The following is a 27,011-nucleotide window of genomic DNA, read 5'->3' on the forward strand; positions in this document are numbered from 1 at the left end:
GCGTATTGCAAAATGTTAAAAGGTGCCTTTTTTGGCATCTGGAAGGAAGAGAGTAGTTCTCAGTAAAAGTTACTAATCGTTAGGAAAGAATAACCTTGGCTGTTGTTGTTTTAAAAAAAGTTAATGGCTACTAGCCCTGATGGTTGTGTGCTATCTCCAGTATCCGAGGCAGTAAGCCTGTGTGCACCAGTTGCTGAGGAACATGGGTGGGAGGGTGCTGTTGCACCATGTCCTGCTTGTTCATCTCTGGCCGATGGTTGGCCACTGTGTGAACGGAATGCTGGACTAGATGGACCCTTGGTCTGATCCAGCTTCAGGGCACTTCTTACGTTCTTATACAGTATGGAATATTGTTAGCAGGGAACAACCTGTATCATACTACTGACCACGTCATTGTTAAAACAAGCCCAAGCCCTTCAGTATGGTAGAATATTCAGATTTAGCCAATATTGAGCACCTGTTTTAGCTGAGAAGTGTCCAGCTATTATTACTTGGAAGAAAAGGTACAAGAAGTTTAGACTGAAAAATGAGAGAGTGTGCCTCCAGTAGCCAATAGCTAGGGGATGGGGGGATGTTGGTTAATAAATTAAGAATGTGCTGTGATAAGTATAATAGAAGTATTGGATTAGTCAATACACAAAGCCATCTGCTAATAATAAAATGTCAGTCTGCAACGTTTTTCAAATGATCCATCTGATCATGCGAGTTCTTATATTCAATGCAGAGACAGGCTGAATTGTCCTGCTACGTGTTTGTCACCTATTCAAGATAGTGTCAAAGATTAGAATTTGGAACTTGCTATTACAAGGTTATGTGAGGCTTTGCTTGTAAATACAAAAATCTGAAGGGCTGCCTAAACATTTTGTTAGATGTTTTTTCCCCTTTAATAGTTTTTCTAACTTGGAGCAGGTGCAGATGTGCAGTCAGGATGGGAATTGAGCTTTCGCCAGATAACCTCATTCATTATTTCAGCCTTCCCCGAACCTGGTGCCCACTGGATGTGTTGGACTACAGCTTCCATCATCCTTAGCCAGCATGGGCCATGCTGGCTGGGGGTGATGGGTGCTATAGTCCAACACAGCTGGAAGATGCCAGGTTGGGGGAAGGCTACATTATGTGAAGGAAACTTTTAATCTACAAAAGGTTTAAGGTGCTTGATCAATTTCAGATTAAAAGGTCATTGAGATTTTTGACTGAATGAAATCAGCTAGCGCTTCATGAACAGTTTTCAGCTGAGACTCTGAGGATGCTATTTAAAGATTAGAATTGAGTGGGTGGGGTCTGCTAAGCAACTAGAAAACTTGGCAAAAACAAATCAATCCTGCATTTGTGTTAAATGTTCTAATCATCTTATCCAATGTGGGCAACAGAATGGGATCTGATTTAATACCTTCCGGGATGCTGTTGTTTACATGCAACATATTTATCCTCCCACCTATACGTACTGCCTGAGTACCTCCAGTCCAATTATATGTTGTATACTGAATTTGTTCATCTTGCAATATCTTGACCTGAGTTGGCCAGGGTCAGTTTGTAACCTGATTGCAACATTGTCCCAAGTAAAAACTTTTAGGAGCAAATGCTTGACTGGTCCTGTGCGGTCATATTTACTCATAGGTAAGTGTGCAAAGTATTGCAGCCTTTGGCAAAAACCAAACAAAGAGGCGGGACTGCCGTTTCTCACATTCTTGGATAAATTTCAGAGGAGAGTCTCAGTCTGTTAAAATAAAAACAAGGAGTCTTCGTGGGCTGGCAAAAACTGTAAAAATATTCTCTATAGCTTGTGCATTCATTCTGGTTACTCAGAAGCAAATCCAGGAATGTAGTTTTAATTTATTAACCAGAAATATAACATATGCATGTGGTTGGGGAGGAGGAATTGTAAGCAGTGAGGTAAGAAGCAAATGAAATGTGAAATGTACAAAACGTGCTAATTATGTTAAGGTTTAAGTGTATGTAAAGAGGCTTATTTTGGAGCAAGACCCCTTGAACTTAGACTGATTTCTCCCCAAAAGGTGAAATGGAGGCAGTGTAAGCAGAGAGGCGCCTGGTGCCAGAAAATGGGGGAGAGCTGCAACAAGGGCTTCCGCTAAAGATTCACAGTTAAAGAGAGAAACACAAAGCAAGAGGCAGTATTTAGGTGTTGTTTCTTTTAAGTTGTGGCACCTCAAACAGATAAACATGACTCTCTCTCTCTGGAAAGTGCTGAGTTAATGCAGCCTTCTCCAACCTGGAGCACTCTAGATTATTGGACTACAACCCGGGAGATGCGGTCCAACATACCTGGAGGATTCCAGGTTGGGAAAGGCTGAGTTACTGGCTATGTATCCCTCGAGGCAGCTTGCAAGATTAGTGATACACTGCATTGCATGTTAAAAGCCGGCTACATAAAACCCAACAAAACTAGGCCAGCTCTAGCAAGGCTCCTATTTTTATGAGTATTTATACCAAAAATCAAACAAAACACCACTCTGATTAGTTAGCTGCTGTATTGATCCGGAGGTGTGATACTTATTAGGTTTCAGTCAAATTAAATTCTTTTGATTACCAAGATGAAACCAAGCCACTTCTCCAAAAAGCATGACAGTTTATTGGTAGAAAATGGATGCAGTTTATACTATGCAAAGAAAGCTCACATTTCCCTTCAGCCAAATGCACAGCTGAATTGTCTGTCTGAGCCCCTCAAAGACAGATGGGAAATTGTTCCAGTGGGGGCAAAACTTCTCCAAGTTGTCAGTCCATGCTGCCCCTTGGAGCGAGACCCAAGATCAAATTAGCCTGTTTGATTTTATAGCTTTCTCTCCCCAAACTGAGGAGGTGACAGGCCAGATTCAGGAGAAGAGAGATTTCCATCTCAGAAGAGTTAATTTTTGTGAACCGCCCAGAGAGCTTCGGCTATTGGGCGGTATAAAAATGTAATAAATAAATAAATAAATAAATAAAGAGTAGCCAAAACAACTTCAAACTGAAAGCCCAATATTGCCTGTGTAAAAGGCCTATCTAACTATGAAGCTGTTGGTTAAATCAAGTTACACAGGTCTACTACCAGCAAACAGGAACTCTGTGAAGTCCACATTTTCGGTCACTAACCAACCCACAACAGCTGCATTCCTCAACCTCTCACTTCTGGTGGTGGTGATTATTATTATTACTATTATTTATTGCAGCCTTCCTCAACCTGGGGCGCTCCAGATGTGTTGGACTACAACTCCCAGAATGCCCCAGCTCTGCTGGCTGGGGCATTCTGGGAGATGCAGTCCAACACATCTGGAGCGCCCCAGGTTGAGGAAGGCTGATTTATTGCCTGAGCCCTTTTAAAACAACAAAACAAAAAACAGGCTTATATTCTTGCGTCACGGTCTTGACGTCACATGCGAACAAGCTCAGGCTCCTAGGCGGCCATTTTAGAAGTGGGCACAAGCGTAGCGAGCAGGAACGCCAAACGCTATTTCCCCGCGACGCCCCACCCTCGCTGTCGTCATCCCCGTCGCGCCGCGAAGAGCGGGAAGCCCTCATTTATCCAATGGGGGTGTGAGGGAAAGGAAGATCGGGCTGCCCTTGGTGGTGCCTGAGCCGGGATGGAGCCTACTCGGGGTTGCCCGTTTATGGAGGACAGCTTCACCCGCTTCTCCTCCCAAAGCAACGTCTATGGGCTGGCTGCGCTGCCGGGGGCGGCTCGGGGGGGCGGGCGAGGGCAGGAGAGCCCCTCGGGGGCGGGGCAGGGGCAAGAGGACTTTGTGGGGGCGGGGCTGGGGCAGGAGTTTGTGGGGGGCTCTGAAGGGGCGGGGGGGCTGAAGCGGGGGGAGTCAGAGGTGGGCAGCAGCCCCGTGGCGGGGGGGGCAGCCCCTGGGGGCTTCTAAGGGGCTCGTGGGGGCTGCCCAGTGGGGCCCAGAAGCCGTAGCTGGGGCTGGAGTGGGGCTGGGGGTCCCTGTGGCCACTGGCCAAGAAGGGGCATCACGGCTGGGCTGGGCGTGCAAGGACGGCCCGGGGGGGCTTCTGGCTGCCACCTTGAAGGGGAAGGTGATTTATTTCCGCTACCAAGACATGCGGCAGAAGCTGCGTCCCGTGGCCAGAGAGCTGCAGTTCACCTATATCCCAGGTAATGGTTGGAGAAAGAAAGAGTTGGGGGGCTGTGGTTGTAGAGTCTGTGGGGTAGAACAAGGGAGCTGGGGAACCCCTGTCTTCACCACCAACCCCACAAACGTACCTCCAAAATGGTGTGCCACTGCCAGACTATGTTGCACCCTAGGCAAGGTGAGCTACTTTCACAGACACACACACACACACACCCAAAAAATGCCAACTTTGATTTTTAAGAACATGTTTCCTGGAAAAAATAAGAAGCACAAAACTTGAAACTGCTAAATTTATTTTCAAGTGCAAGAAAGACGTCATGCCAATTATAGCAAACAAATTGGAAAGGAAAGTCTATGGGTCTAAGATGCATTATTTAATAGGAATATCACCTCCAAATCATCCCCCCAACTCACACGCGTGTGCACACACACACACACCCTCAGCATCGCTCACTCCAAACAAACACACACATGAACACATGCATTCACTCAAAGACCCCATGCACCCCATTCACGTTCCGGAAGTCCAAACGTGGAGCCGCCCATCCCAGCGTCCCTGGCTTTGCTTCAGCGGGCGAAATGGCGCCCCGCGCCCATCCAGCTGAAGGGAAGCCAGGGACGCTGGGGTGGGGCGGCGGCTCCACGTTCAGACTTCCACGCCGGAGCCGCCGCCCCACCCCAGCGTCCCTGGCTTCCCTTCAGCTGGATGGGCACGGGGCACCATCTCACCTGCCCAGGCCCAGCTGAATCCTCCGGCCAGCTCACAGCCAACGCGCGTGAATGCTGCACTGCGCCTGGCACCCCTCTTAGCTTGGTGCTCTAGGCGGCCGCCTGAGTGGCCTCTATGGTAGCACCCGCCCTGGTCACTGATCTCGTACATGCGTTTTGGCAGTCTTCCTCAACCTGGTGCCCTAGAGATGTCTTGCCCTACAACTGGGATTTGCAGTCCAACACATTTGCAAGGCACCAGGTTGGGAAAGGGTGCTGTATGGTAGATGCCAGATGTTCAGGTAAGTTGTTCCCTTTCTGTGTGTGTTCCCTATGTGAGCATTGGTCCAACTGGGGTGACTTTTCCTTCTGATGTCTGCGATCCCACTGAACTTTACAATTGTGTATAAGGGCTGTTTCGCATATTATGCAGGGTGTACCTGTGTCTACACTGGAGCCCAGCAGTCCTTGCTATTCGATACATATACCTGCAGGATGCCTCATGTTCGCAATGCATCTGTCACATTCATGCCTTATACTTTTTCGTGTATGCTTCCAATTTGTTGTTTATTCGTTCAGTCGCTTCCGACTCTTCGTGACTTCATGGACCAGCCCACGCCAGAGCTTTCTGTTGGCCGTCGCTCCCCCCAGCTCCCCCAAGGTCAAGTCTGTCACCTCCAGAATATCATCCCTCCATCTTGCCCTTGGTCGGCCCCTCTTCCTTTTGCCTTCCACTTTCCCTAGCATCAGCCTCTTCTCCAGGGTATCCTGTCTTCTCATTGTGTGGCCAAAGTACTTCAGTTTTGCCTTTAATACCATTCCCTCAAGTGAGCAGTCTGGCTTTATTTTCTGGAGTATGGACTGGTTTGATCTTCTTGCGGTCCAAGGCACTCTCAGAATTTTCCTCCAACACCCCAGTTCAAAAGCATCTATCTTCCTTCGCTCAGCCTTCCTTATGGTCCAGCTCTCGCAGCCATAGGTTACTATGGGGAATACCATTGCTTTAACTATGCGGACCTTTGTTGTCAGTGTGGTGTCTCTGCTCTTAACTATTTTATCGAGATTTGTCATTGCTCTCCTCCCAAGAAGTAAACGTCTCCTGACTTCCTGGCTGCAGTCAGCGTCTGCAGTTATCTTTGCGCCCAGAAATACAAAGTCTGTCACTGCCTCCACGTTTTCTCCCTCTATTTGCCAGTTATGCTTCACCCAAAAAGAGGACGGAAAAGGACAGTGGTGAACAGTGAGCAGTCTGGCTTTATTTCCTGGAGTATGGACTGGTTTGATCTTGCAGTCCAAGGCACTCTCGCAATTTCCCTCCAACACCACAGTTCAAAAGCTTCCAATACCCTTGGTGTATTCCTAAAGGGCAAGTGCGCAAGACCCCTGTTCGCTGGCCTTATAGAGATCGAGAAACATTACTGCCAGCTGTCTGCAGTGGGAGCTGCTGGTTTTATTACCTTTGTTTGGTAGTACCCATGTGTTGCAAGCAATTCAATTTCAACAGCTATTGCTCTTGTATATCTCTTTCCTTTTCAGTGGATGCCGAGATCGTTTCTATTGACACTTTCAACAAGTCGCCTCCCAAAAGGGGCCTGGTGGTGGGGATTACCTTCATTAAGGTATGCCATTTTCATACGTTATTCCAATTCGTATCTTGCACGTCCTGTTCTGCACAAGCACCGCTATAAAACAACCACAACAGCAGCCTGCCTCTCCCGACATGAACCTACCCGTACACTGCGCTCAACATTTAAGGTCCTCCTCCAGGTTCCTATCCTCGGAGGATGGCAACAAGGGAGAGGGCCTTTTCAGTGGTGGCCCCTCAATTATGGAATGATCCTGGTGCCAACATTGTTACCTTTTTGGCACGAGGTCAAGGCTTTTCTCCCAGGCATTTAACAGCATATGTTGAGATTTTTTAACTGACCCCAGAATAGTTGTTTTAAATGGATATTGTCTGTTTTTGTTAGTATTTTGTGCTATTTATTTATTGCATTTATATACCGCCCCATAGCCGAAGCTCTCTGGCATTTTATGGTTTTAAATTTTGTATATTTGTTTTTAATGTTCACTGTTTTTAACTTTTATAAACCGCCCAGAGAGCTTTGGCTAAGGGGCGGTCTATAAATGTAATAAATAATAATAATTAATTTTGAGGATGCATGTGTTCACGACCATAACCCATAGTTATAGCCTGATCCTAAGCATATTTTCTTGGAAGTAAGACTTGTTGAAAAAGAATATGTCCTGATGGTCTAGGGCAGCCTCCCTCAAACTGATTCACTCCAGCTTTTTGGACTTCAACTCCCATTAGCCCAGCCAGTGTGGCCAGTAGTCCGGATTGCTGAGCGTTCTAGTCCAAAACTACAGCAAGAGGTCACTAGATTGGGGAAGGCTGGTCTAAGGCCCTCAGGCTGATGGTCACAGGTTCCCTTCCTTATGAAAGGATGCAGACATAGAGGCAGAAGCTTCTGTGATGTCACAGGGTAAACTTACTCAATTTATTCAGAGGACTTCCTTCATCTTGGAGAATGAATATGAGGTATAAATTAAGCCACTTCTTTCCATCACACTGTTGAGTTATGGCTTTAGAAGCTGATTAGTTATTGCACAGACTGGGATTCTGGCACATAACCTTTTGTGTTAAGTCTATGTCTGGGCCTTCCAGAGACTAGCAGAGGTTGCAGCGGTTCTCAGCCAAGTCAGCAAAGACGTGAATTAAAACAGAGATTTATGTAGGTTAAAATAAACCTTTTACTGGCAAATAAATATATAATTTAGTTATGGCAATACAGATACAAATACTTACAAACGGTCAGTCAATACAGCTCACATCAAGTTGGGTAAGGGACATGGAAGTAGTGAACATGAAAACACATTTACTTTTATAGACAACCTGTACAATGATGCAACTCCTTGCAACCCTTAATTGAAGACAATCAGTTAGACAATTCTTCAATTATGACACTCAATGTCCAGGTGTAGAGTTGACCTTTAAGTTTCTGCTGAGTCTTCTGTTCTTCCAGATCCTCATCAATTAACAAATCAATGGAAAACATAACCAAGATCCATTCCAAGATCCAACACACACATGCCCGGCAAACCCCCCACCTCTTAGAGTTCCAAGTTCCACAGCCTTTTGCTTCGTGGGTAATAAAATGTGCCACATCCCCTACTACCTGAGGCAACTTGCAACAGGTTCAGTCAATCCAAACTTTTAAATTCCTAGATCTGGAGTTGGAACATCTAGAACTGCCATTGATTTATCTAACTCAGTGTTGCCTGCACTGACTGGCAGCCGCCGCCCTGCTGGGTATTCAGCTTGAGGACTGCTGCACGCGAAGCAGGGGCCACGATCCTTCTTACGAAGCAGCTGGTTTTCATTGACCTGAGTTCAGCTATAGGTTATGTTAATGTAAGGTCATGTCAGCAACAGAAAGTCAAGCCGGGTGCCTGACAAAGGGGAGAATAAGGGGAATGCGTAGATGAGGAAGAAATAAACTGTTTAATGTTGGAAGTGGGAGGTGTGGAGGAACTCTGAAAAGGCAGGTTCCCTCTAATCCACAAGTTCAATCGCAGCTTTTAAAGCTCAGCTAAAAACTTTTCTTTTTCCTAAAGCTTTTAAAACCTGATGTTGTTTGGACTCTATACTGTTAGTTTTACCCTACCCTGTGCCTGTTTACCCTACCCAGTGCCTGTTTGCATTCTCTTCCCCTCCTTTGCTTTACTATGATTTTATTAGAATGTAAGCCTATGCGGCAGGGTCTTGCTATGTACTGTTTTACTCTGTACAGCACCATGCACATTGATGGTGCTATATAAATAAATAATAATAATAATAATAATTGGGATTCGCTGAGTGGCGGCCAAAACCTCCAAGACCTGGTTTCTCTCATTTTAGAAAAAGTTTATTACGAGCAGCCTGCAGCGCTGCAAGGTGGCAACTTTCAGAGGACCTGAAGGACTGCCTACTATTTCCAGGAAAAGCTAACATACTTATAGTCTAGCACTCTTAGAGACAACGGCAGAACTTGCTCATACCAGACACCAATCACAATACAGTCATAGGTAAGCTTTTCAACCAATAGTAGGCAAGGATTGATGTGTGTGTGCAGAGTTCCAAGGATAGGAAAAAGGAGACATTGATGGGTATTGCAATCCCGACCATCTGTTCCTTGTGGTGACACCCTTCCTGTCCTCGCCGGGAGGCTCACACTCTGACTAACGTGTCAACACTTCTTGTTGGTTGAGCAATATATTTTCAGTTATAGCTTTGATCAAATTGCTACAGATTTAATTTATAATAGAAGGGGCTTACAGCAAAACAGGGTGGGCACAGATAAAATAGCCCACCTACTCATTTCCTCGACAGAGGAGAGCTTTTGATGCAAGTTAATGATTAAGATGTCGAAACCCTTGAAGGAAGGGAAGGGGGAAAGATTAGGAAATGCAACTTTTCCCTTCATAAGTTTGCCTCAAGTTTTGTACCTTTTGTAATAATAAAACAAATCCTCTTTCTCCACACCGCTTTTCTTCTCTCCATTCCCAAATAGTCTTGTAGTGACTGTCTTCTTTTCCCCTCCCCTCAGGAGAGCAGCCCCCCACCCACCCAGATTTAATTCCCATTTGCCTGCCTGGTCCAGCTCCCGCTCAGATCCTTCCCTCCCCTATCAGGGATTGGCTAAGGGAACAAAAGATCCATTTGTTGGCCTGTTTTGATTCCTATCTGTCCTTGCTTTCCCCAGTTGAAAGGGTTATGGCTTTATCTTTAAATTGTAAGCTTGAAGGCAGTGACTGTTGTTTTTCTAATGTTTGTACAACGTCTGGCAATTTTAGATGCTTTATTATTAACTTCCCTGGAACTATAATTTAAGACTGCAGAGGGCATCTGTTGAAACCTTTAAAGTGTCGGGAGTCCTCATCGCAGGAATTTTATAAGATCTATTAAGTAGCTCTTGTAGTTATGATTAAATGTAATCATGTAAAAGGGGTTGATTTGACTTCTGGGAGCGAAGACAGTTGGCACCGATACTTATTTTTTTCAATTTTTGAATAGCTGTTTTGCCACTGAAGGCTGGCTACCAATAAAATTGGCTTGTTAAAAGCCACATGACTGCAAAAGTTGATCCATCTTTTACAGCCAGGAAGCTCCACTCAGCACAAGTCATAATTTTACTGATTGGTTTCCATTCGCATAAATCAAAATACAATAATACAATAGTACATACGAAATTGCTTTATACCGACTCAGGCCGTGGTACAGCAGCTAAGAAAACAGCAGCAGCTGAGTCGTAAAAGACAGGAACCAATCAGCGATCTGCTTTTAAGAGCATTCACGTTTCGGTGGAAGATGAACTGCTTCCCATCAAGAACGGCCCAAACTCTGGGCCAGCCCAATCTCGGAGATATAAGAGGCGCTTTTCTGTGGTGTCTTCCAGCATGTGGAACTCCCTGTCACACGAGCTTCAGTTCTCTCCTCCTCTGCTGCTGCTTGAAAGGCATGCTTTCCCAGCAAACCCTTGACCCTCCCTACTGCTTGTGTGTGTACGTGAGAGAGAAATACTGCTTGTCCCTCTAGCTCCAGGGTCTGAGGCGGAGAAGGGTGTTTCCACCACCTGCTTCCTCCTCCTCTCAACAGAACCTGGGACTGACTGAATTCAAAGCAGGGGCAGTGCTACTGAGCCCTTCCCCAAACAATAGCAACTGTATTGTATTCCCCAGGTGCCCTGCAGGTGATCCTTCCACAGCCGGAACCAACAGGCAGGCTGTCTTCTCCATATGTCTGTTTCTGTCATGGGGTCCTGCACTGGCAGCTTTTCGCCTTTTGGAGTCACTTTTGCTGGTTTTCCTCAGCACCGTCTGCAAAGAATCTCCCAGCTCCGTTAGGAAGCTAGACTTTATCCAATGAAGATCCTGCCTCTCTCTCTCTCTCTCTCTCTCTCAGGCTAAAGTCCCGCTCTTCAGTCTTCAGTCCCGCTCTTCCCTTCTCTTTCCAACCCAGTTGACCATTGCCAATGGCTCCCTGCTGTTGCTTAGCAACATGATGGGATGGATCCTTAAAAAAGGAGTGAGTGGCCCTGGTTGCATGCCAGATTGAGTGTCTTCTGGTCTTCTTGTGATGGATGCGGTGTTGATGCTAAATAATATTTTGCTCGCTTGCTCTTACATAAATTTCCCCTTGTTTTTGTTAACTTGTTGAAGGGTTTCTTGTAACTAACGAACGATCCTTTCATTATCATCATACAGTGCAATTGGTGCTGGAGGTTTTCCAGAATATTTTTGAATTGGAAAGCTTTGCAATACCCTAGTCAATTAAGATTTTGGTCATTGGTTTATTGACTTGGGCGTTGAGCTTTGGGATCTTGGTGTGTGTGTGTGTGTGTGTGTGTGCACAAAGTTATTACCTGAATCTTCAACCCACCCCTGAGTCCTCTCAACAACTCAATCTTGGTTGAAAAGTGGGTTATAAATGTAAAAGAGAAAATAACTTTTTATTTTCAAATACTTTTTATTTTCAAATACTTTATCTTCAAATACTTAAAAGGTTGTCACACAGAGGAGGGCCAGGATCTCTTCTCGATCCTCCCAGAGTGCAGGACACGGAATAACGGGCTCAAGTTAAAGGAAGCCAGATTCCAGCTGGACATCAGGAAAAAAGTCCTGACTGTTAGAGCAGTACGACAATGGGACCAGTTACCTAGGGAGGTGGTGGGCTCTCCCACACTAGAGGCCTTCAAGAGGCAGCTGGACAAGCATCTGTCAGGGATGCTTTAGGGTGGATTCCTGCATTGAGCAGGGGGTTGGACTCGACGCCCTTGTAAGTCCCTTCCAACTCTACTATTCTATGATTCTATGATATTGTAAAATGACAGGCTGTTGTTAAACACAGATCCACCTACAATAAGGCCCATTTGCAATGATTTTTTTGTCTGCAAAGATATACTTAGGACCACATTGCTAGAGAAAGGTTTGGTAATAAACCATCTTAAAAGTAATGGAGCATTAGTTTTGAGGATTCTACTTGATGCAAAACACACACATTCACACCCTGGATAGTCCTACATATTAACACTGGATTGTATCCAGATTTTGTCAAACTGAGTGTAGACCCAATGACATTAATGGGATTTAGTAGTGATTAAGTTAACTCCCATTGATTTTAGTGGGTCTGCTGTAAGCTTGACTACACCTGGATCCAACCCATAGACTCCCCTGCCCAACTCCATATGATTAAGTTTTTCTTCCTGTCTCACAATACTAGATTTGGAAGAGGTGGGGTGGTTATGCATGGAAACTGCTTGGCAGTATATTCAGGAAAACCAGCATGAAAGGGCTTGTACACACAATGCTGTTTATTTATTCGCTGTCAAAGGATGTGGCGATGGCAACTAATTTAGATGTCTTTTAAAAAAGAGAGAGTTTGCTGTTGATATATATATTTATTTATTTATTTATTGCACTTATATACTGCTCCCATAGCCAGGGCTCTCCGGGCAGTTTACAGAAATTCTAAAACTAAGATAAAAACGAGTATACAAAATTTAAAATTCTAAAACATGGAACATACACACATAAAGCATTAAAAACCATTTTAAAAAACCTAAACATGTGGGTGATTAAGATGTGCTGCCATATGCCTTGGCAAAGAGGAAAGTCTTAACCTGGCACCGGAAAGATAGCAGCATTAGCGCCAAGCGAGCCTCGTCAGGGAGATCATTCCATAGTCTGGGGGCCACCACCGAAAAGGCCCTGTCCCTCGTTGCCACACTCCGAGCCTCTCTCAGAGTAGGCACCCAGAGGAGGACCTTAGATGTTGAACGTAGTGACTGGGTATATTCACGTCGGGAGAGGCATTCCGTCAGGTAGACGGACTCATGGAAGGGGACGGATCTATTAGTCATGATGCCTATTTGGCAGCCTTCCTCAGCTTGGTTGTCCTCCAGATGAGTTGGACAATCACTCCCATCAACCAATTGGTCATGCTGGCTGGGGCTCATGAGAGTTGTAGTCCAGCACACCTGAAGGGTGCTGGGTTGGAGCTGGCTGGACTAGATGGACCGTTGTTCTGATCCGGCAGGGCTCTTCTTTATGTTTCAGTTTCTGCCACAAAGTCTCGACCCACTTTTTGGCCTGTTTTTCTCACTCCTCTCCGCAGGATTCTGGAGACAAAGCCAGCCCCTTCCTTAACATTTACTGCGACTACGAACCAGGCTCGGAATATAACCTAGATTCTATTGCACGTAAGTCTTCAGCCCTTGTCTTCGCTGCCCAACCCTGACCCCGCCGGTCTCCTCTGTTTTCACAGCCCTGGCTACCAACCTCTGAAAACCTGCAGCGTGGAAGCAAAGCGTATCAAAAGTAGTTAGAAAATCTCTGCAAATGCAATAGTCCCAAAGTAGAACTTGATTTTCCTTGGCGTAGAATATGGATTTTCTAAGATCAGTGTAGCATCTGCTGCTACGTTCAGGGGTTTGGAGCTGGAAGCTTTAAAACCCATTGGGTGCTCCCATGAGCTGTGCCACGTTTTGGAAGCCTTGGCTGCTGGAAATCCAGCTCACAACATACTAAAGTTTCCAACAGAGAATCATCTGAAGCCAGTGCCTCTCTGCAGTCAAGTGGACTAGAAACTTACTGTCTCTAAAAGCATATGTTTTAACCTCTGAATTAGGTAACACCGGACCCTCGGTAATTCTGACTTTCTTTTGTTTTGAGGATCTTTCTCCCTCTTAAATGTGTTCATGATTCAGCTGGAGCATGGCCCCTCGTGCTCTGGCTAGGGGAACAGGGCTCACTTTCTTGTGTGTTCTTTGATGAGTGTGGCTTCTTCTTTTCCTTCTCTCCAGAGAGCTGCTTGAATCTGGAGTTGCAGTTTACCCCTTTCCAGCTTTATCATGCAGAGTACGTATGTATGTGGCTTACCGTCCACCCACAGAAATTGATCCAATAACCAGTAATAGGGATGGGCAGATTTCAGGCTTGTGGGATCGTGTTTTTGTGTGTGTGTGTGTTTACTGGAAACCCCAAATTCACCAACTGGAGCCCTGTGCAAAAGCCGTTCGCTTAGAATTAAAGAATCCTAGGGACCTGCCTTATGCCGAGTCAGACCCTTGGTCTATCTAGACCAATGTTGTCAACACTAACTGGCAGCGACTCTCCTGGATTTCAGGCAGGCGTTTTTCCCCCTGGCCTACCTGGACATGCCAGGGATTGAACCGGGGACCTTCTGCATCCAAAGCAGCTGCTCTGCCACTAAGCTATGACCCCTGCCAGGAATTCTGAGCCCGGGAATTTGTTTTCGAGCATCCACACTGAATGGCGCTCACTGTTCCTCCCCACAAAAATCCACTCCTGGTTACTCCTCTCTCCCTGCTCTCTTCATTTCATCTGTGTAATTTGGCAGCGTGGAAGAGTAACATCTATACTGCGCCAGCTGCACTGGCTACTTGTGTGTTTCCGAGCCCAATTCAAAGTGCTGGTTTTGACCTTTAAAGCCCTAAATGGTTTGGGACCAAGTTACTTGAAGCATCGCCTTTACTGATATTAGCCTGCCTGCACTTTAAGATCAGAAAGAGAAGCCCTTCTCACCTGCCCACCTGTGAGAGCAATTAGGTGGGTCTCCACACAGGAGAGGGCCTTCTCTGCAGTGGCCCCACACCTGTGGAACAAACTCCCACCGGTGGTCCGCCGTGCACCATCCTTACAGGCTTTTAAGTAGGCCTTAAGAATGTTTTATTTCACTACGGCCTTCTCGTAAATGAATACTGTTTTGCTGCTACTCCCCTTGTTGATTTTACTGTTAGCTTTTATTGGTGTGGCGCAGAGTGGTAAGCGGCAGTTACTGCAGCCGAAACTCCCCACGGCCTGAGTTCGATCCCAGCGGAAGCTGGTTCTCAGGCAGCCGGCTCAGGTTGACTCAGCCTTCCATCCTTCCGAGGTCGGCAAAATGAGTACCCAGCTAGCTGGGGGAAAGATAACTGCGACTGGGGAAGGCCATGGCAAACCACCCCGCTACAAAGTCTGCCAAGAAAACGTCAGTGAAAGCAGGCATCCCTCTAGGAGTCAGTGCTTTGCACAAGAGGTTCCTTTCTTTTTCTTTATTGGTTTTAACGGATATTTTACTGTCTATGCTTTTATTGCTTTTAATGTTTATACTGTTTTATGTAGGGTTGTAAGCCACCCCAGGAGGGCTTCTGCCCTGAAAGGCGGCTAAGAAATGTTTTAAATAAATAAGTATTTTTTGTTGGTGCCATTGTTTAACTCCAGAATCTTTACAGATTTACTTTAAAATCTAATCTAGGGTGACCATATGAAAAGGAGGACAGGGCTCCTGTATTTTTAACAGTTGTAGAGAAAAGGGATTTTCAGCAGGTGTCATTTGCATGCATACAGCATCTGGTGAAATTCCCTCTTCATCGCAATAGTTAAAGCTGCAGGTGCCCTCTTCTCTTTTGTATCAAGATGATGAAAACAAAATTTCACCAGGTGCTACATGCATTCAAATGACACTTGTTGAAATTCCCTTTTCTATACAACTTTAAAGATACAGGAGCCCTGTCCTCCTTTCCATAGAGTCACCCTATCTAATCTATATCCTGATATATGCTTTTTGTGGGTGTGGTTGCAAAACTGGGATCATTTGGGGGACAAACCGTGGGAAAGAGATATGGAGGGACAGATATAGATATTTATTTTAATATTGCTTCTCTTGTTCCAGAGTTCAGGTTGCTGACCAGCCAGAGACAGTCTTCCTTCTGAGTGGTAATGATCCTGCTATCCACCTGTACAAAGAGGTGAGACCACCACGTGATCTTTACCTTTGTGGGCTCTCATAAGAATGTAAGACGAGCCCTGCTGTATCAGACCAAAGCCCTGTCTGGTCCAGCATTCTACTCGCAAAGAGACCAGCTGGATACCACTGGCAAGCCCACAAGCAGGACAGGAATGCAATAGTAATAGAAGTGGTTCCCCAACAACTGATATACATAGGCTCACTGCCTCTGATACCGCAGGTAGCATATAGCTAGCCTGATTAGTAGCCATTGATAGCCTTACCCTTCTTGAACTTGTTTAACCCCTTTTAAAACTGTCCAAGTTGGTTGCCATCACTACATCTCGTGGTAGGGAGTTCCACAGTTTTAGCTACCCGCTGTGTGAAGAAGTCCTTCCTTTTGTCTGTCCGGAATCTCCCGCTGTTCAGCTTCCTGGGATGACCCCCTTGGGTTCTAGCATTATGAGAGAGGGAGAAAAATGTCTCCCTATCCACTTCCTCCACACGGTTGTTTTATACTGTTGTTTTTATATTTTTGATGGTTTTAAATTTTGTATGCTTTTTAATGTTCACTGTTTTTATCTTTTGTAAACTGCCCAGAGAGCTTCGACTGTGGGGCGGCATATAAATTTAATTTATTGTCATTATTCATAGAATCATACAATAGCAGAGTTGGAAGGGGCCTACAAGGCCATCGAGTCCAACCCCCTGCTCAATGCAGGAATCCACCCTAAAGCATCCCTGACAGAGGGTTGTCCAGCTGCCTCTTGAAGGTCTCTAGTGTGGGAGAGCCCACAACCTCCCTAGGTAACTGATTCCATTGTCGTACTGCTCTAACAGTCAGGAAGTTTTTCCTGATGTCCAGCTGGAATCTGGCTTCCTGTAACTTGAGCCCGTTATTCCGTGTCCTGCACTCTGGGAGGATCGAGAAGAGATCCTGGCCCTCCTCTGTGTGACAATCTTTTAAGTATTTGAAGAGTGCTCTCATGTCTCCCCTCAGTCTTCTCTTCTCCAGGCTAAACATGCCCAGTTCTTTCAGTCTCTCTTCATAGGGCTTTGTTTCCAGACCCCTGATCATCCTGGTTGCCCTCCTCGGAACACAAATGTTGTTGTTGTTGTTGTTGTTGTTGTTGTTGTTGTTGTTGTTATTATTATTATTTCCCTTCACTCATCTTCCCCCCCACCAAGCTAAACGTCCAGACATTATAACCTTTCCTCCAGGGAGTTGCTCCGGCCCCTTGATCATTTTAATTGCCCTTTTCTTCACCTTTTCATCTATCGTGCCTCAGTAGCTACTCTCTGTGCCCCTTGTATCTATGTTTGTTTCTTTAATTCAGCCTTTCCGCTTTGAGGGTCCCTCCTCCGTCTTCATTTACCTTTCAAAAATCCTGGGCCAGACTTAACTCGGCTGTGCCGTCGGAGGCTTCCTTTACATGGCCGATCCCAAACGCCCTCCCCCTCTGCACTGTTTCTGTGGGCAAGCCACGATGCCGGCAGGCAGGCAAGAGGCCTCTTTGAAGCCCCTGTTCTGTGGTGTGAACGGCAAGGGAAGCTCTGGCCGAGCCCTTGTGCCGCTCGGGCTCTGGCTTGAGCAAGTGTGGATGAGCAGCTTGAGTCATCATTGGTGGAAGGTTCCGCTAAAGCCTCGTGGAGGCCGTGGCAGAGGAAGGGGTGGAAGTGCCCTTTGCCCTTTGCCCAGCGGTATCGTGGCTTGCGCAGAATTGGCCCTGGTGGGCAGAACCGGGATGCCTGGCCTTTATTTATTTATTTCGAATTTTTATATACCGCTCCCCATTGAAACATTTCGGAGCGGTGTACAAGGTAAAAATGAAAATAAAAACAGAATAAAACAGTTAAAACAAAATTTAAAAAGAAGCAAAATCAGAAATCCAAGGCTGCATGTTAAAGAAAGGCTTCTTGGAATAATGATGTTTTCAGGAGGCGCCGAAAGGAGTTTAAAGTCAGAGCCTGCCTGACCTCCAGAGGCAGGGAGTTCCACAGGAGGGGGGCCACCACGCTGAAGGCTCTTCCCCTGGTGGATTCCAATCGGAGGATGGATCTATGTGGAACCACCAGGAGCAGGCCCTCGGATGACCTCAGTGACTGGGCAGGTTGGTAAGGGAGAAGGCGCTCTCTCTCTCTCAGGTATCCTGGTCCCAAGTTGTTTAGGGCTTTGTACACAAGCACAAGAACCTTAAACCTGGCCCGGTAGCGAATAGGCAGTCAGTGCAGTGGCCTTTCAGTTTCTGCTCAGCTAAGAATAAATATAGCCTCCGTTTAAAAACAAAAAGGCTGGTCCAAGCCTTTCCCAACCTGGAGCTGCCAAGCAAGCAGGCAGACTTTTTAAATAGAGACTGTATTTAATCAGAGACTATATTTTCAGCTGAGCAGAAGATGAAAGGCCAGACATAGCAGCTAGGCACACCTCCAGGGGTGTTGTCCTGCAATTCCCATCACTCCCAGCCAGTATGGCTAACAAGCATGGCGGACGAGGGTGCTGTGCTCTATGGAAGAGCACCCTCTTCTGAATCCGCGTGGTGAGTGAGCGTGGGCCCAATGCAGCCTGCCGTCCGGCCTCCCTAAAGCCAGCTGTTTCCTCCTGCCCTGTGTCTGCAAAGATCTGGAGATGCACCAGCAGCTCCCAAGGCGGGAACCTGGTTTCCCCAGTGAACTGGAGGGGGGCCCTTGACGTAACGGCAGCGTCCCCTTTTCCTTCCAGAATGAAGAGCTGCACCAGTTTGAGGAGCAGCCGGTGGAGAACCTCTTTCCTGAACTCAAGGAGCTGCCAAGCAAGTAGGCAGGCTGGCTTGTTATTATTACGGCCGGCCTTCATGGAGAGCAGAAGTGGGGAGAAGAGAGCTGGTGGGTGGGAGGTCGGGCAGGAGGTATCCCAGAGTGTCTGTGTGTGCCCAGCTGCTCTCTCTAAGTTGCTGGGGGCCCCTACACACACACACACACACACACACCCCTCAAGAAGTAGCCCCTACATCCCATTCCTCCTCCACTCTTTCAACCTTGTCCAGGAAACCTCCCCTTATTTATTGGAAGTAGTTCTGTGTCGCTTCTCAGCCCAAAAGGCTCCCTCGAGCGGCTCGCGTGTAATCAGTGAAACGCGGCAAGTTCCCCGCCTGCAGACCCACAACTTAAAAAGGCGCGGCACGCGAGGAAGAAGCGAGGGGGAGGCGAGAGGGAAGGTTGACGCCTCCTTCTTTGCAGTGTGCTCTGGCTGGATGTGTATAACATTCCAAACTCGGGGCAACGCATCACCGCCTTTGGCTGCCAGAGTGGCTACATCCGAGTTGCCCACGTTGAGCCGGCCAGCAGAGGTAAGGTTTAAAAACAGGACAAAACTGGTTGAGAAGTTCTTCTGCTTGTTGGGCTTCTTGGGGCAAGAAAAGTGGCGGGGTGGTGGTGGTGGTGGACACACACCAAGCTAGGCGGCTTCCCCAGATTTTAGCAAAGACCAGATAGCACCAAACTGCAGGAGAGTAACTTTGCTGCTGGCTCAGTGGTTGTGGCGTTGGGTGATGGGTGCCCCTTCTCTTTCCCTCCACACAAGCGGTCCTACAGAGCTGGAGCATCCAGCAAGACGGCCCCATCTCCAAAGTCCTAGTATTTGCTCTGCCGACCCTCTGCCGTCCAGGTAATCTCTCCGGAACCACGGCTTCGAACGGTAAGAAATGAAAGAGGCTGCAGACTCTAAAACCTGCAGATTCAAAGTGCTGGTATTAACATTCAAAGCCCTAAACAGCTTGGGCCCAGACTATCTGAAGGAACGCCTCCTCCCACATGTACCTGCCTGGGCCCTAAGATCATCTTCAGGGGTCATTTCCAATGAGCCAGTGAGGCAGGTGGCTACCAGGAGGAAGGCCTTCTCTGCTGTGGCACCCTGGCTGTGCAATGAGCTCCTTAGAGAGGTTCACTTGGCACCTACGTTAGGTGAAGACCTTTTTACCTTCCCAGTATTTTATCATCTTAGTCGTTTAACTTTGCGGTTTTAAATCTGTATAAATCTCTGCATTGCTGCTCGGTTTTATCCTGGTTGTGCTTTGATGTTGTACTTCTGCATTGTGCTTTTTATATTGTGTTTTGTTTCATACTGTGAATTGTATTTGATGGTTTTAATTTTTGTGAACCGCCCAGAGAGCTTTGGCTATTGGGCGGTATAGAAATGCAATAAATTCAGTCAATCAATCAATCAGTCAGTCAGTGAGCCTGGCAGCTTGAGCGCCCCCTTTCCTTCCAGGCTCAACGGCACTTGAGAGCTGGACAAATGAACCATTTGCTTCCCCTCCCCCAGGTAGCCCTGGCACCCCCGCTCACAGCTACAGTGTCCTCGTCACTAGCACTATTGAACTCTCCGTTGTCTACAGGTGAGTGGAGAAGGGAGAACGGGGAGGCGTATCAATCCCGTGGTTCTACTACCCTTTGCTTGACCTGGCAGCGTCTCTTTCTTCCCCCCCTCCCTTTCAGGAACGTGCTGCAGAATGGCCTCGAGGACCAGCTGGTCTTGCCGCTGAGCGACCAGTACGACAGTGTGCTCTGCGCCCTCGTGACCGACGTCAACTTCGACTGTGAGCCGGAGATCCTCCTCGGCACGTACGGGCAGGTAAGGGCGGCGCGGGCGTTCGCCGCCTCCAGGCTGACCTGCGTGGCTCAGACGTATCGCTGACTCGCTCGTCTTCCAGTCCGGTTCTCTTCGGCATCTTTCGCGGAACAAGCTCTTAAAATACTCTTTGCGGATATTTTTAAAAGTTCTAGCCTCTGGCTTGGGTTTTCAGAAGTAGGATGGAGAGAGGACGGTCTTAAATGGAGTTGGAACAATGGTCCCACTATCTAGGCAGAAGTCTTTTCCAGCTGTGCTTCCCAAGATACTGAGGCCAAAACTCGGGGGCTTACATTTAAAGCGAGGGTGCAGAAGCTCCGGCCCATGGGCCAGATGTGGCCCTTGTGGGGCCCCACTCCAGCCCTCTATGGTACCCCATTCCCTGCCTGCCAGTTGTTTGGCTTCCTGGCTTTTGTACAGTCGTTCCCCCCCCCTTCTAAATGGCTGAAGTGGCTCTGCTAAAGCTCAGGTTTTGGCAGCAAGAACTTTAAGCGAAAACCCTAGTATTTTGGCCCCAATCTATTTTGCCTTTTGGCAACACCCACCAGTGGGACATGGTCTCCGAGCGCGCCGTAATTTAATCCAGCCCTCGGCCTGCAAGAAGTTCAACCCTCCCGATTTGAGAACTTCAACCTTCCTGACCCTTAAATTAGATTTCTTTCTTCCTTTTTTGAAATAAACCTAAGCAATATAGTACCATCCGTGCTGAGTGCTCTTAGGAACATGCAGGCAAACCCAGAGGAGCTAGCTGTTGGGGCTTTTGCACGGCGTAGCTTTAGCTAGGCTCTATCATTTCAGGCTGAAGGTGGGTGAGTCCTGTGTAGCAGCCCTCAAGGTAAGGGGGCTCAAAGGGCTGTCGCAAGAATCCAAGAAAAAGCCGTAGACAAACACGTTTGGGGGAAAGAGGATGCACTTTTGCACCGCGTGAGAGCTGCAGTCATTTGTTTCTGCTCCTTCTGCTGTCCTGTGACCACACCCGGAGGCTCCCCCATGCCCTGTTTGGTCCTGCTGCAGATGTAACATTAAATTGGGTGCGTGTCATGGATTTTCAGCCTCTGTTTTACCCATTCCCACCCATGAAACAGTGTGTGTGTTTGGTTAATGTGTTTCTGAATCCCCCCCTCCACTCGGCTCAAGGCGATGTACAACAATTCCAATTGAAACCAAGCTGATATAGAATACATACGTTGCAATGAAAGAGGGGAACCTTCTAAAATCAAAGAGCAACATGAATCCCTAAACCTCGGAGGAGCAGTATTGTATTTACCAGCTAACTTAACTTCCCTGGGAAGAGAGTTGCACAACCAGGGGGCTGCAACCTATTAGAGGTAGCCATACTTTATGCTAACCAGGTTTGCCCATGTAAACCGCCGTTTGACAGCTAGGAGTCTGGTTTGTGTTCACCATGGCTAGCCCAGAAGCAGGCGTAACTCTGGTTAAAACGAATGCTGGAAGGTCGGAGAGAACCTGTTTGGGAGAAAAGGAGGAACACCCAAGTCCGCTGCATGCCCCTGATCTCTTAGCTTTGTTTAAGAGAGAGGGGGCCTTAGTGTTCCACATTCTTAGCAGAAACTGCCAACAATTCTCTGTGTGTTTGTGTGTTTCCCTTCTGCAACCATGTAGGATGGAAACTTGGCTTTTAAAGGGAGCTGAGATGCCTGGGATTCGGCACTGGAGGCCACGCTGTGATTTATTTTTATTATTTTTTGAGGGTGGTCTGTTGATTATAGCCTGGTTCTTAGTATAAAGGCGCTTCCGTGGTCTTTTAGGAGCTTTTGTGCTACAAGTACCGGGCTCCGAATGCCCAAGTCTCAGGCAGCACAGGACCCCAGCCCTGCGGCCAGCATGACGGGGACTTCCACCTGCTCTGGCAGCGTGCTTTCCCCAGTCCCTTGCTCTCCATGGAATACGTCGACCTGACCTGCGACGGGCTGTGTGAACTCGCCGTGGTGTGCCTGAAGGGGCTGCATATTCTCCAGGTGCGTATGTGGGGCGGCAAGGGAGGGGTCATTTCCTGGGGAGACACGTGAGGCAGATTCACCAAGCCCTTCCTCCGCCGGCCGCGGCAATTTTATTTCATGGATTCAATTTGGACACACACACACACACATTCCAACACATTTGCAGTGCGAGCCGGTTTATTGTCCCAACTGGGTACAATATGGACTGCACCGTTTCCCCTTGTTTCTCTGAAAGTAAGAGGGCTAGATACTTATTTATTTATTTAAAACATTTATATCCCGCCCTATATCATTAAGATCTCAGATAAAAGCATACAGAATAAAACAATAAATATGCACAGTTCAAAACAAATTAAACCACGAACCAAGTTAAAATGATATATAATTTAAAAGCAGTTAAAACAATGTGCAATCTTAGTGAGTTTAACCATCAAAGGCTTTGTTAAAAAGCCATGTTTTTATTTGGCATTGAAATGAAATCAGTCTTGGCGCCAATCGGGCCTCCAAGGGGAGGGCATTCCGCAGTCGGGGTGCCACCACAGAGAAAGCCCTCTCCCTTGTCCCATCATAGCGTATATGTTGCATTGGTGGGATGCAGAGAAGGGCTCCTCCAACAGATCTCAGGTCTCGGGCAGGCATATATAAGGAGAGGCGCTCTCTCAAGTATCGAGGTCCCAAGCCGTTTAGGGCTTTAAATGTCATTACCAACACCTTGAATTCCGACTGGAAGCGTATAGGCAGCCAGTGCAGTTCCTTTAAGACCGGTGTTATGTGGTCTCTGTAAGATGTACCTGCCAGCAGTCTAGCTGCTGCATTTTGCACTAGCTGCAACTTCTGCGTCGTCTTCAAGGGCAGCCCCACGTAGAGTGCATTGCAGTAGTCTAATCGGGAAGTTACCAGTGCATGCACTACTGTGGCTAGGTTGTCCCTGTCCGTGAAAGGCCAATAGCTGGCGGATCAAATGCTTGACGTTGTTTAACGCTGGATATTCAGGAAAGAGGTCTATAATATCTCTGAGGACTCATTTCCTCACCCCCACCCAGTGGGCATGGCCCACTAAAGATTAAAAAGAGGTTATCCAGGATAACTTCTAATCATTTTTAATTCTGTAACCACAACAAGCTGGCGAAAAGCCTAGATCCTCAGGTGTAGATGATTTGCGCAGAGCTGCCAAGTTTGGCTTCTGACAGGCTTCTTTTCCACTTCCATTTTCTACTGAGCCATGTGCTAATTTCCATTCAGCGAAGACTTAATATTAGCAAAGCTTGAAACAGAGCCTGAATGCTGAGCGGGTTTGGCTCTGGGTGCTGCACCCTTCAATTCCTGAGGCAGTTGCGTTGAGAAGAAGATGCGCCCTCAGCATGCCACCCTCTCAAACGCAGGGCTTTATCACCCCCATCCTGCATCCTGTTTTTTACGTTTCTCCCCAAAAGGAAAACAGTCTTCCATATTCATTTATTGACTACTGAATTTAAAAAGCACCTTTCTGCCAATGAGGGCCACATTTTTAAAACAAACAAACTTCCAATTGAATAGTCGTGATGTAGAAGGGGGGGAAAGGACAGGAAGGGAAGACAGAGAAAAACGGGAAATTCAGGTAGCCTGAAATTCAGGTAACCAGGGCCAGTTCTGGGAACAGCAGAGCCAACCGTGGGTCTCAGCCAGGCCATAGGAAACTTCTCATATGCTCAGTCAGCTTCTTCCGAAGCCCTGCTGCACATTCCACAGCCCATCTGATGGACAGTGAGTTAGCTACACGAGACAGGGACTTCTCAGCGGTGGCACACAGTGAGACCCTTTCACGAGGGAGGCCCTGGGCTCCTCCACAAGTAGGTTTTTTTTTGAAGGCAAGCTTGCTATTTCAAAAATGCTTTCAGGAATGGCAGGTCAACCAGTTGTTAGTCTTATCGTTCCAGTACATTTGCTGGCAAACTAAATGGTTCTGTTTCTGTGTTTCCACATTATTTATTATTATTATTATTATTTATTTATATAGCACCATCAATGTACATGGTGCTGTACAGAGTAAAACAGTAAATAGCGAGACCCTGCCGCATAGGCTTACATTCTAATAAAACCATAATAAAACAATAAGGAGGGGAAGAGAAAGCAAACAGGCACTGGGTAGGGTAAACAGGCACTGGGTAGGGTAAACAGGCACAGGGTAGGGTAAACAGGCACTGGGTAGGGTAAACAGGCACTGGGTAGGGTAAACAGGCACAGGGTAGGGTAAACAGGCACAGGGTAGGGTAAACAGGCACAGGGTAGGGTAAACAGGCACTGGGTAGGGTAAACAGGCACTGGGTAGGGTAAACAGGCACTGGGTAGGGTAAACAGGCACTGGGTAGGGTAAACAGGCACTGGGTAGGGTAAACAGGCACAGGGTAGGGTAAACAGGCACAGGGTAGGGTAAACAGGCACAGGGTAGGGTAAACAGGCACTGGGTAGGGTAAACAGGCACTGGGTAGGGTAAACAGGCACAGGGTAGGGTAAACAGGCACTGGGTAGGGTAAACAGGCACAGGGTAGGGTAAACAGGCACTGGGTAGGGTAAACAGGCACAGGGTAGGGTAAACAGGCACAGGGTAGGGTAAACAGGCACAGGGTAGGGTAAACAGGCACAGGGTAGGGTAAACAGGCACTGGGTAGGGTAAACAGGCACAGGGTAGGGTAAACAGGCACAGGGTAGGGTAAACAGGCACAGGGTAGGGTAAAATTAACAGTATAAAGCCTTGGCAGGGCATAAATACTTCAAAATTAAAACTGCTCTCTTCTTACCCTTATAGCATAGCCTGAATCAGGCTGCCCAATGCCTCTTGGAGCGGCTTCGGCTGAAAGTGGCAAGCCAGAAGGCCAAGGCCGATATCTCTCGGCAACTGCAGGAGACCAAGACTGAGGATGCTGATGGAAAGGCATCGAGGGAGTGATGGATTTGGTCTGCAAAGATCAAAAGACCGATGGAATTGTCCGTGTCTTCTGGCTTGTTAACTTCAGCCAGGAGAAGCGATTCGTAGTCTCTGGGTAGCGGCGCCGTTCCGAGGTATCTTGCCTCTCTGCCATGGAGTCACCAAGGGAGCAAAGACCAAATTGATACCTATGGTGGGAGTTAGAGGACGGGGTGCACTCAGTATCCCCAAATGCCATTCTTTCGATGCATGGCCAGGTGTAGCGGCAGCCAGAGAGGAAATGGTGGCTTTTGGATGCAGGCAACAGACTTCAGTCATGATGTTTCTTGCCAATCTTTGCCGTTTTCTTCATCAGCTCCCAAGGGACTGCTTTGAACGTGGCCTGACCAAAAAACCCTCTGTAAATAAGAGAATAAACTTTGTATTGTGAGCACTGTCTGCTCTCTGTGTCTGTGTGATGGACAGAAGTCTGGAATGGGATGAAGACGACTGTTCCCAAGTTATTTCAGAATATCTCACTTTGCATTTCCGGCCACACGGCATTCAAGGCTGCTTGTGTCAACGCTAGCAACACCATGTTAAAGCAAATACGATAAAGCAAACCTCAGTAAGGCAGCTAGAACATCATGCAGAGGGGCTCAGATGCAAGAACTGAGCAGAAGAGCGCTGAGAGACCTTCCTGCCCCTCCTTTCCTAAGCAGACTTACTTGGATGGGTGCCCCATTGATTCTCCTCTCCTGACCCATGCCTTACCCTTTTCTCTACCACCCTCCCCTACTTACCTGATGTAGCCAAGTAGGACTCTGCTGTTGCCCCACGTCTAGAATGGGGAGGAGCCAGAAGGGAGCATAGGAAGATGCCTTACACCAAGTCTGATCATTGGTCCATGTAGGCCAGTATCATCGACACTGACTGGCAGCAGCTCGCCAGGTTTTCAGGCAAGATTCTTTCCTAACCCGACCTGGAGATGCCGAGGGTTGAACCGCCTTCTCCATACATATGGTGTCCTCTGCCACTGAACTGCAGCAAGCAGCACGCTGCCTGGTACAGAGTCAAATTATTGATCCTTCTAACCCAGTGTTGTCGACACGGACTGGCAGTGGCTCTCCGCAAAGGTTCTCCCCTGACCCTACCTGGAGGATGAATTTGAGACCTTCTGCATGCAAAGCGTGTGCTTGATAACTGCTGAGCCAAGGCCCAGGCCTCTCTAGGGACAGAACAGGAGAAGCAACAGCTGGCTTGTATCTCATTTCCTTGGCGCTCCGAAAGGTAAATGAGGCCTCTCTGGGTTGTGATTCGGTGACCCTGTTCAGAGCGAGGGCTAATACCCGAGAGGCTTTTCTCTTTACATCGCTTCAGTGGCTTAGTCCCGTTCCCCCTGCCCTCCCTGGGAAGAATTCTGACTTGGGCATTCAGCTGGTGTTTGAAGTGGGAGAAGAAGCCAGCTGCGTCCTTTGCTTCCACCCCCACCCCCCAATGCCGGATGAACAGATCTGCTTCTTGTGATGTTAGGCAGGTACATACTTCCCTGAATGCAGAAAAAGCTGATGGTGTATCCGTTCCAGAGCTGGATTCTACCGGCATATGGGAACAGATGGCCCAGGAGAGAGGGCACGGATTAAACCTGAACTGTAACAATTGGGAAGCATTTGTGGCATCTTAACGCGGTGTGTGCGTTTTCAGGAAGGGATTCTTGAGGCTTCCTATGTCGCGGAGCGAGAGGGGAAGGGGTACGGCAAGGGAATCTCCTTTGTTATCTCCAAACGCAGATCTGGGGGCTTCAATCACAGATGGGAGATAAAAGGAATCCTCTCCCTGCCTCCTCCCCAAGCACCTGGTACCTTCCCACCCCAGCATAGACTTGTGTTAATTGTGATCGTTTTCAGAAGCAGGGCTGTCTCAGGGGAGCAATTCTTGGAAGAAGGGGCTAGGAGATGCCTCAACACCCGGGAAAGGGGGGGGCGGGCGGCCCCAACATTGTTTATAT

At 47.5% G+C, this 27,011-nt stretch overlaps 1 protein-coding gene across 1 annotated transcript; it reads left to right on the forward strand.

Moving 5' to 3' along the window:
- Window positions 1-3,523: 3,523 nt before the first annotated feature.
- Window positions 3,524-26,663, forward strand: KPTN (kaptin, actin binding protein). The gene is made up of 13 exons (XM_063139961.1): window positions 3,524-3,737; window positions 3,979-4,099; window positions 6,321-6,403; window positions 12,940-13,024; window positions 13,628-13,682; window positions 15,499-15,574; window positions 18,272-18,345; window positions 18,769-18,878; window positions 19,112-19,225; window positions 19,853-19,925; window positions 20,026-20,161; window positions 21,928-22,137; window positions 24,905-26,663. The coding sequence occupies exons 1-13, from the start codon at window positions 3,579-3,581 to the stop codon at window positions 25,043-25,045; spliced, it is 1,437 nt and encodes a 478-aa protein (XP_062996031.1). The 5' UTR covers window positions 3,524-3,578; the 3' UTR covers window positions 25,046-26,663.
- The last annotated feature ends 348 nt before the right edge of the window (window positions 26,664-27,011 follow it).

This window comes from Elgaria multicarinata, chromosome 13 (genome assembly GCF_023053635.1).
Source record: "Elgaria multicarinata webbii isolate HBS135686 ecotype San Diego chromosome 13, rElgMul1.1.pri, whole genome shotgun sequence".
NCBI classification, from domain to species: Eukaryota; Metazoa; Chordata; class Lepidosauria; order Squamata; family Anguidae; genus Elgaria; species Elgaria multicarinata.

What these genes read in the sequence shown, in the direction of transcription:
- KPTN (XM_063139961.1), top strand. Translation starts at nt 3,579, where the DNA reads ATGGAGCCTACTCGGGGTTGCCCGTTTATGGAGGACAGCTTCACCCGC. An exon ending in TTCCAGCTTTATCATGCAGA is followed by an intron (nt 13,683 to 15,498) that starts GTACGTATGTAT and finishes CTCTTGTTCCAG; the next exon opens with AGTTCAGGTTGCTGACCAGC. An exon ending in GAACTCTCCGTTGTCTACAG is followed by an intron (nt 19,926 to 20,025) that starts GTGAGTGGAGAA and finishes CCTCCCTTTCAG; the next exon opens with GAACGTGCTGCAGAATGGCC.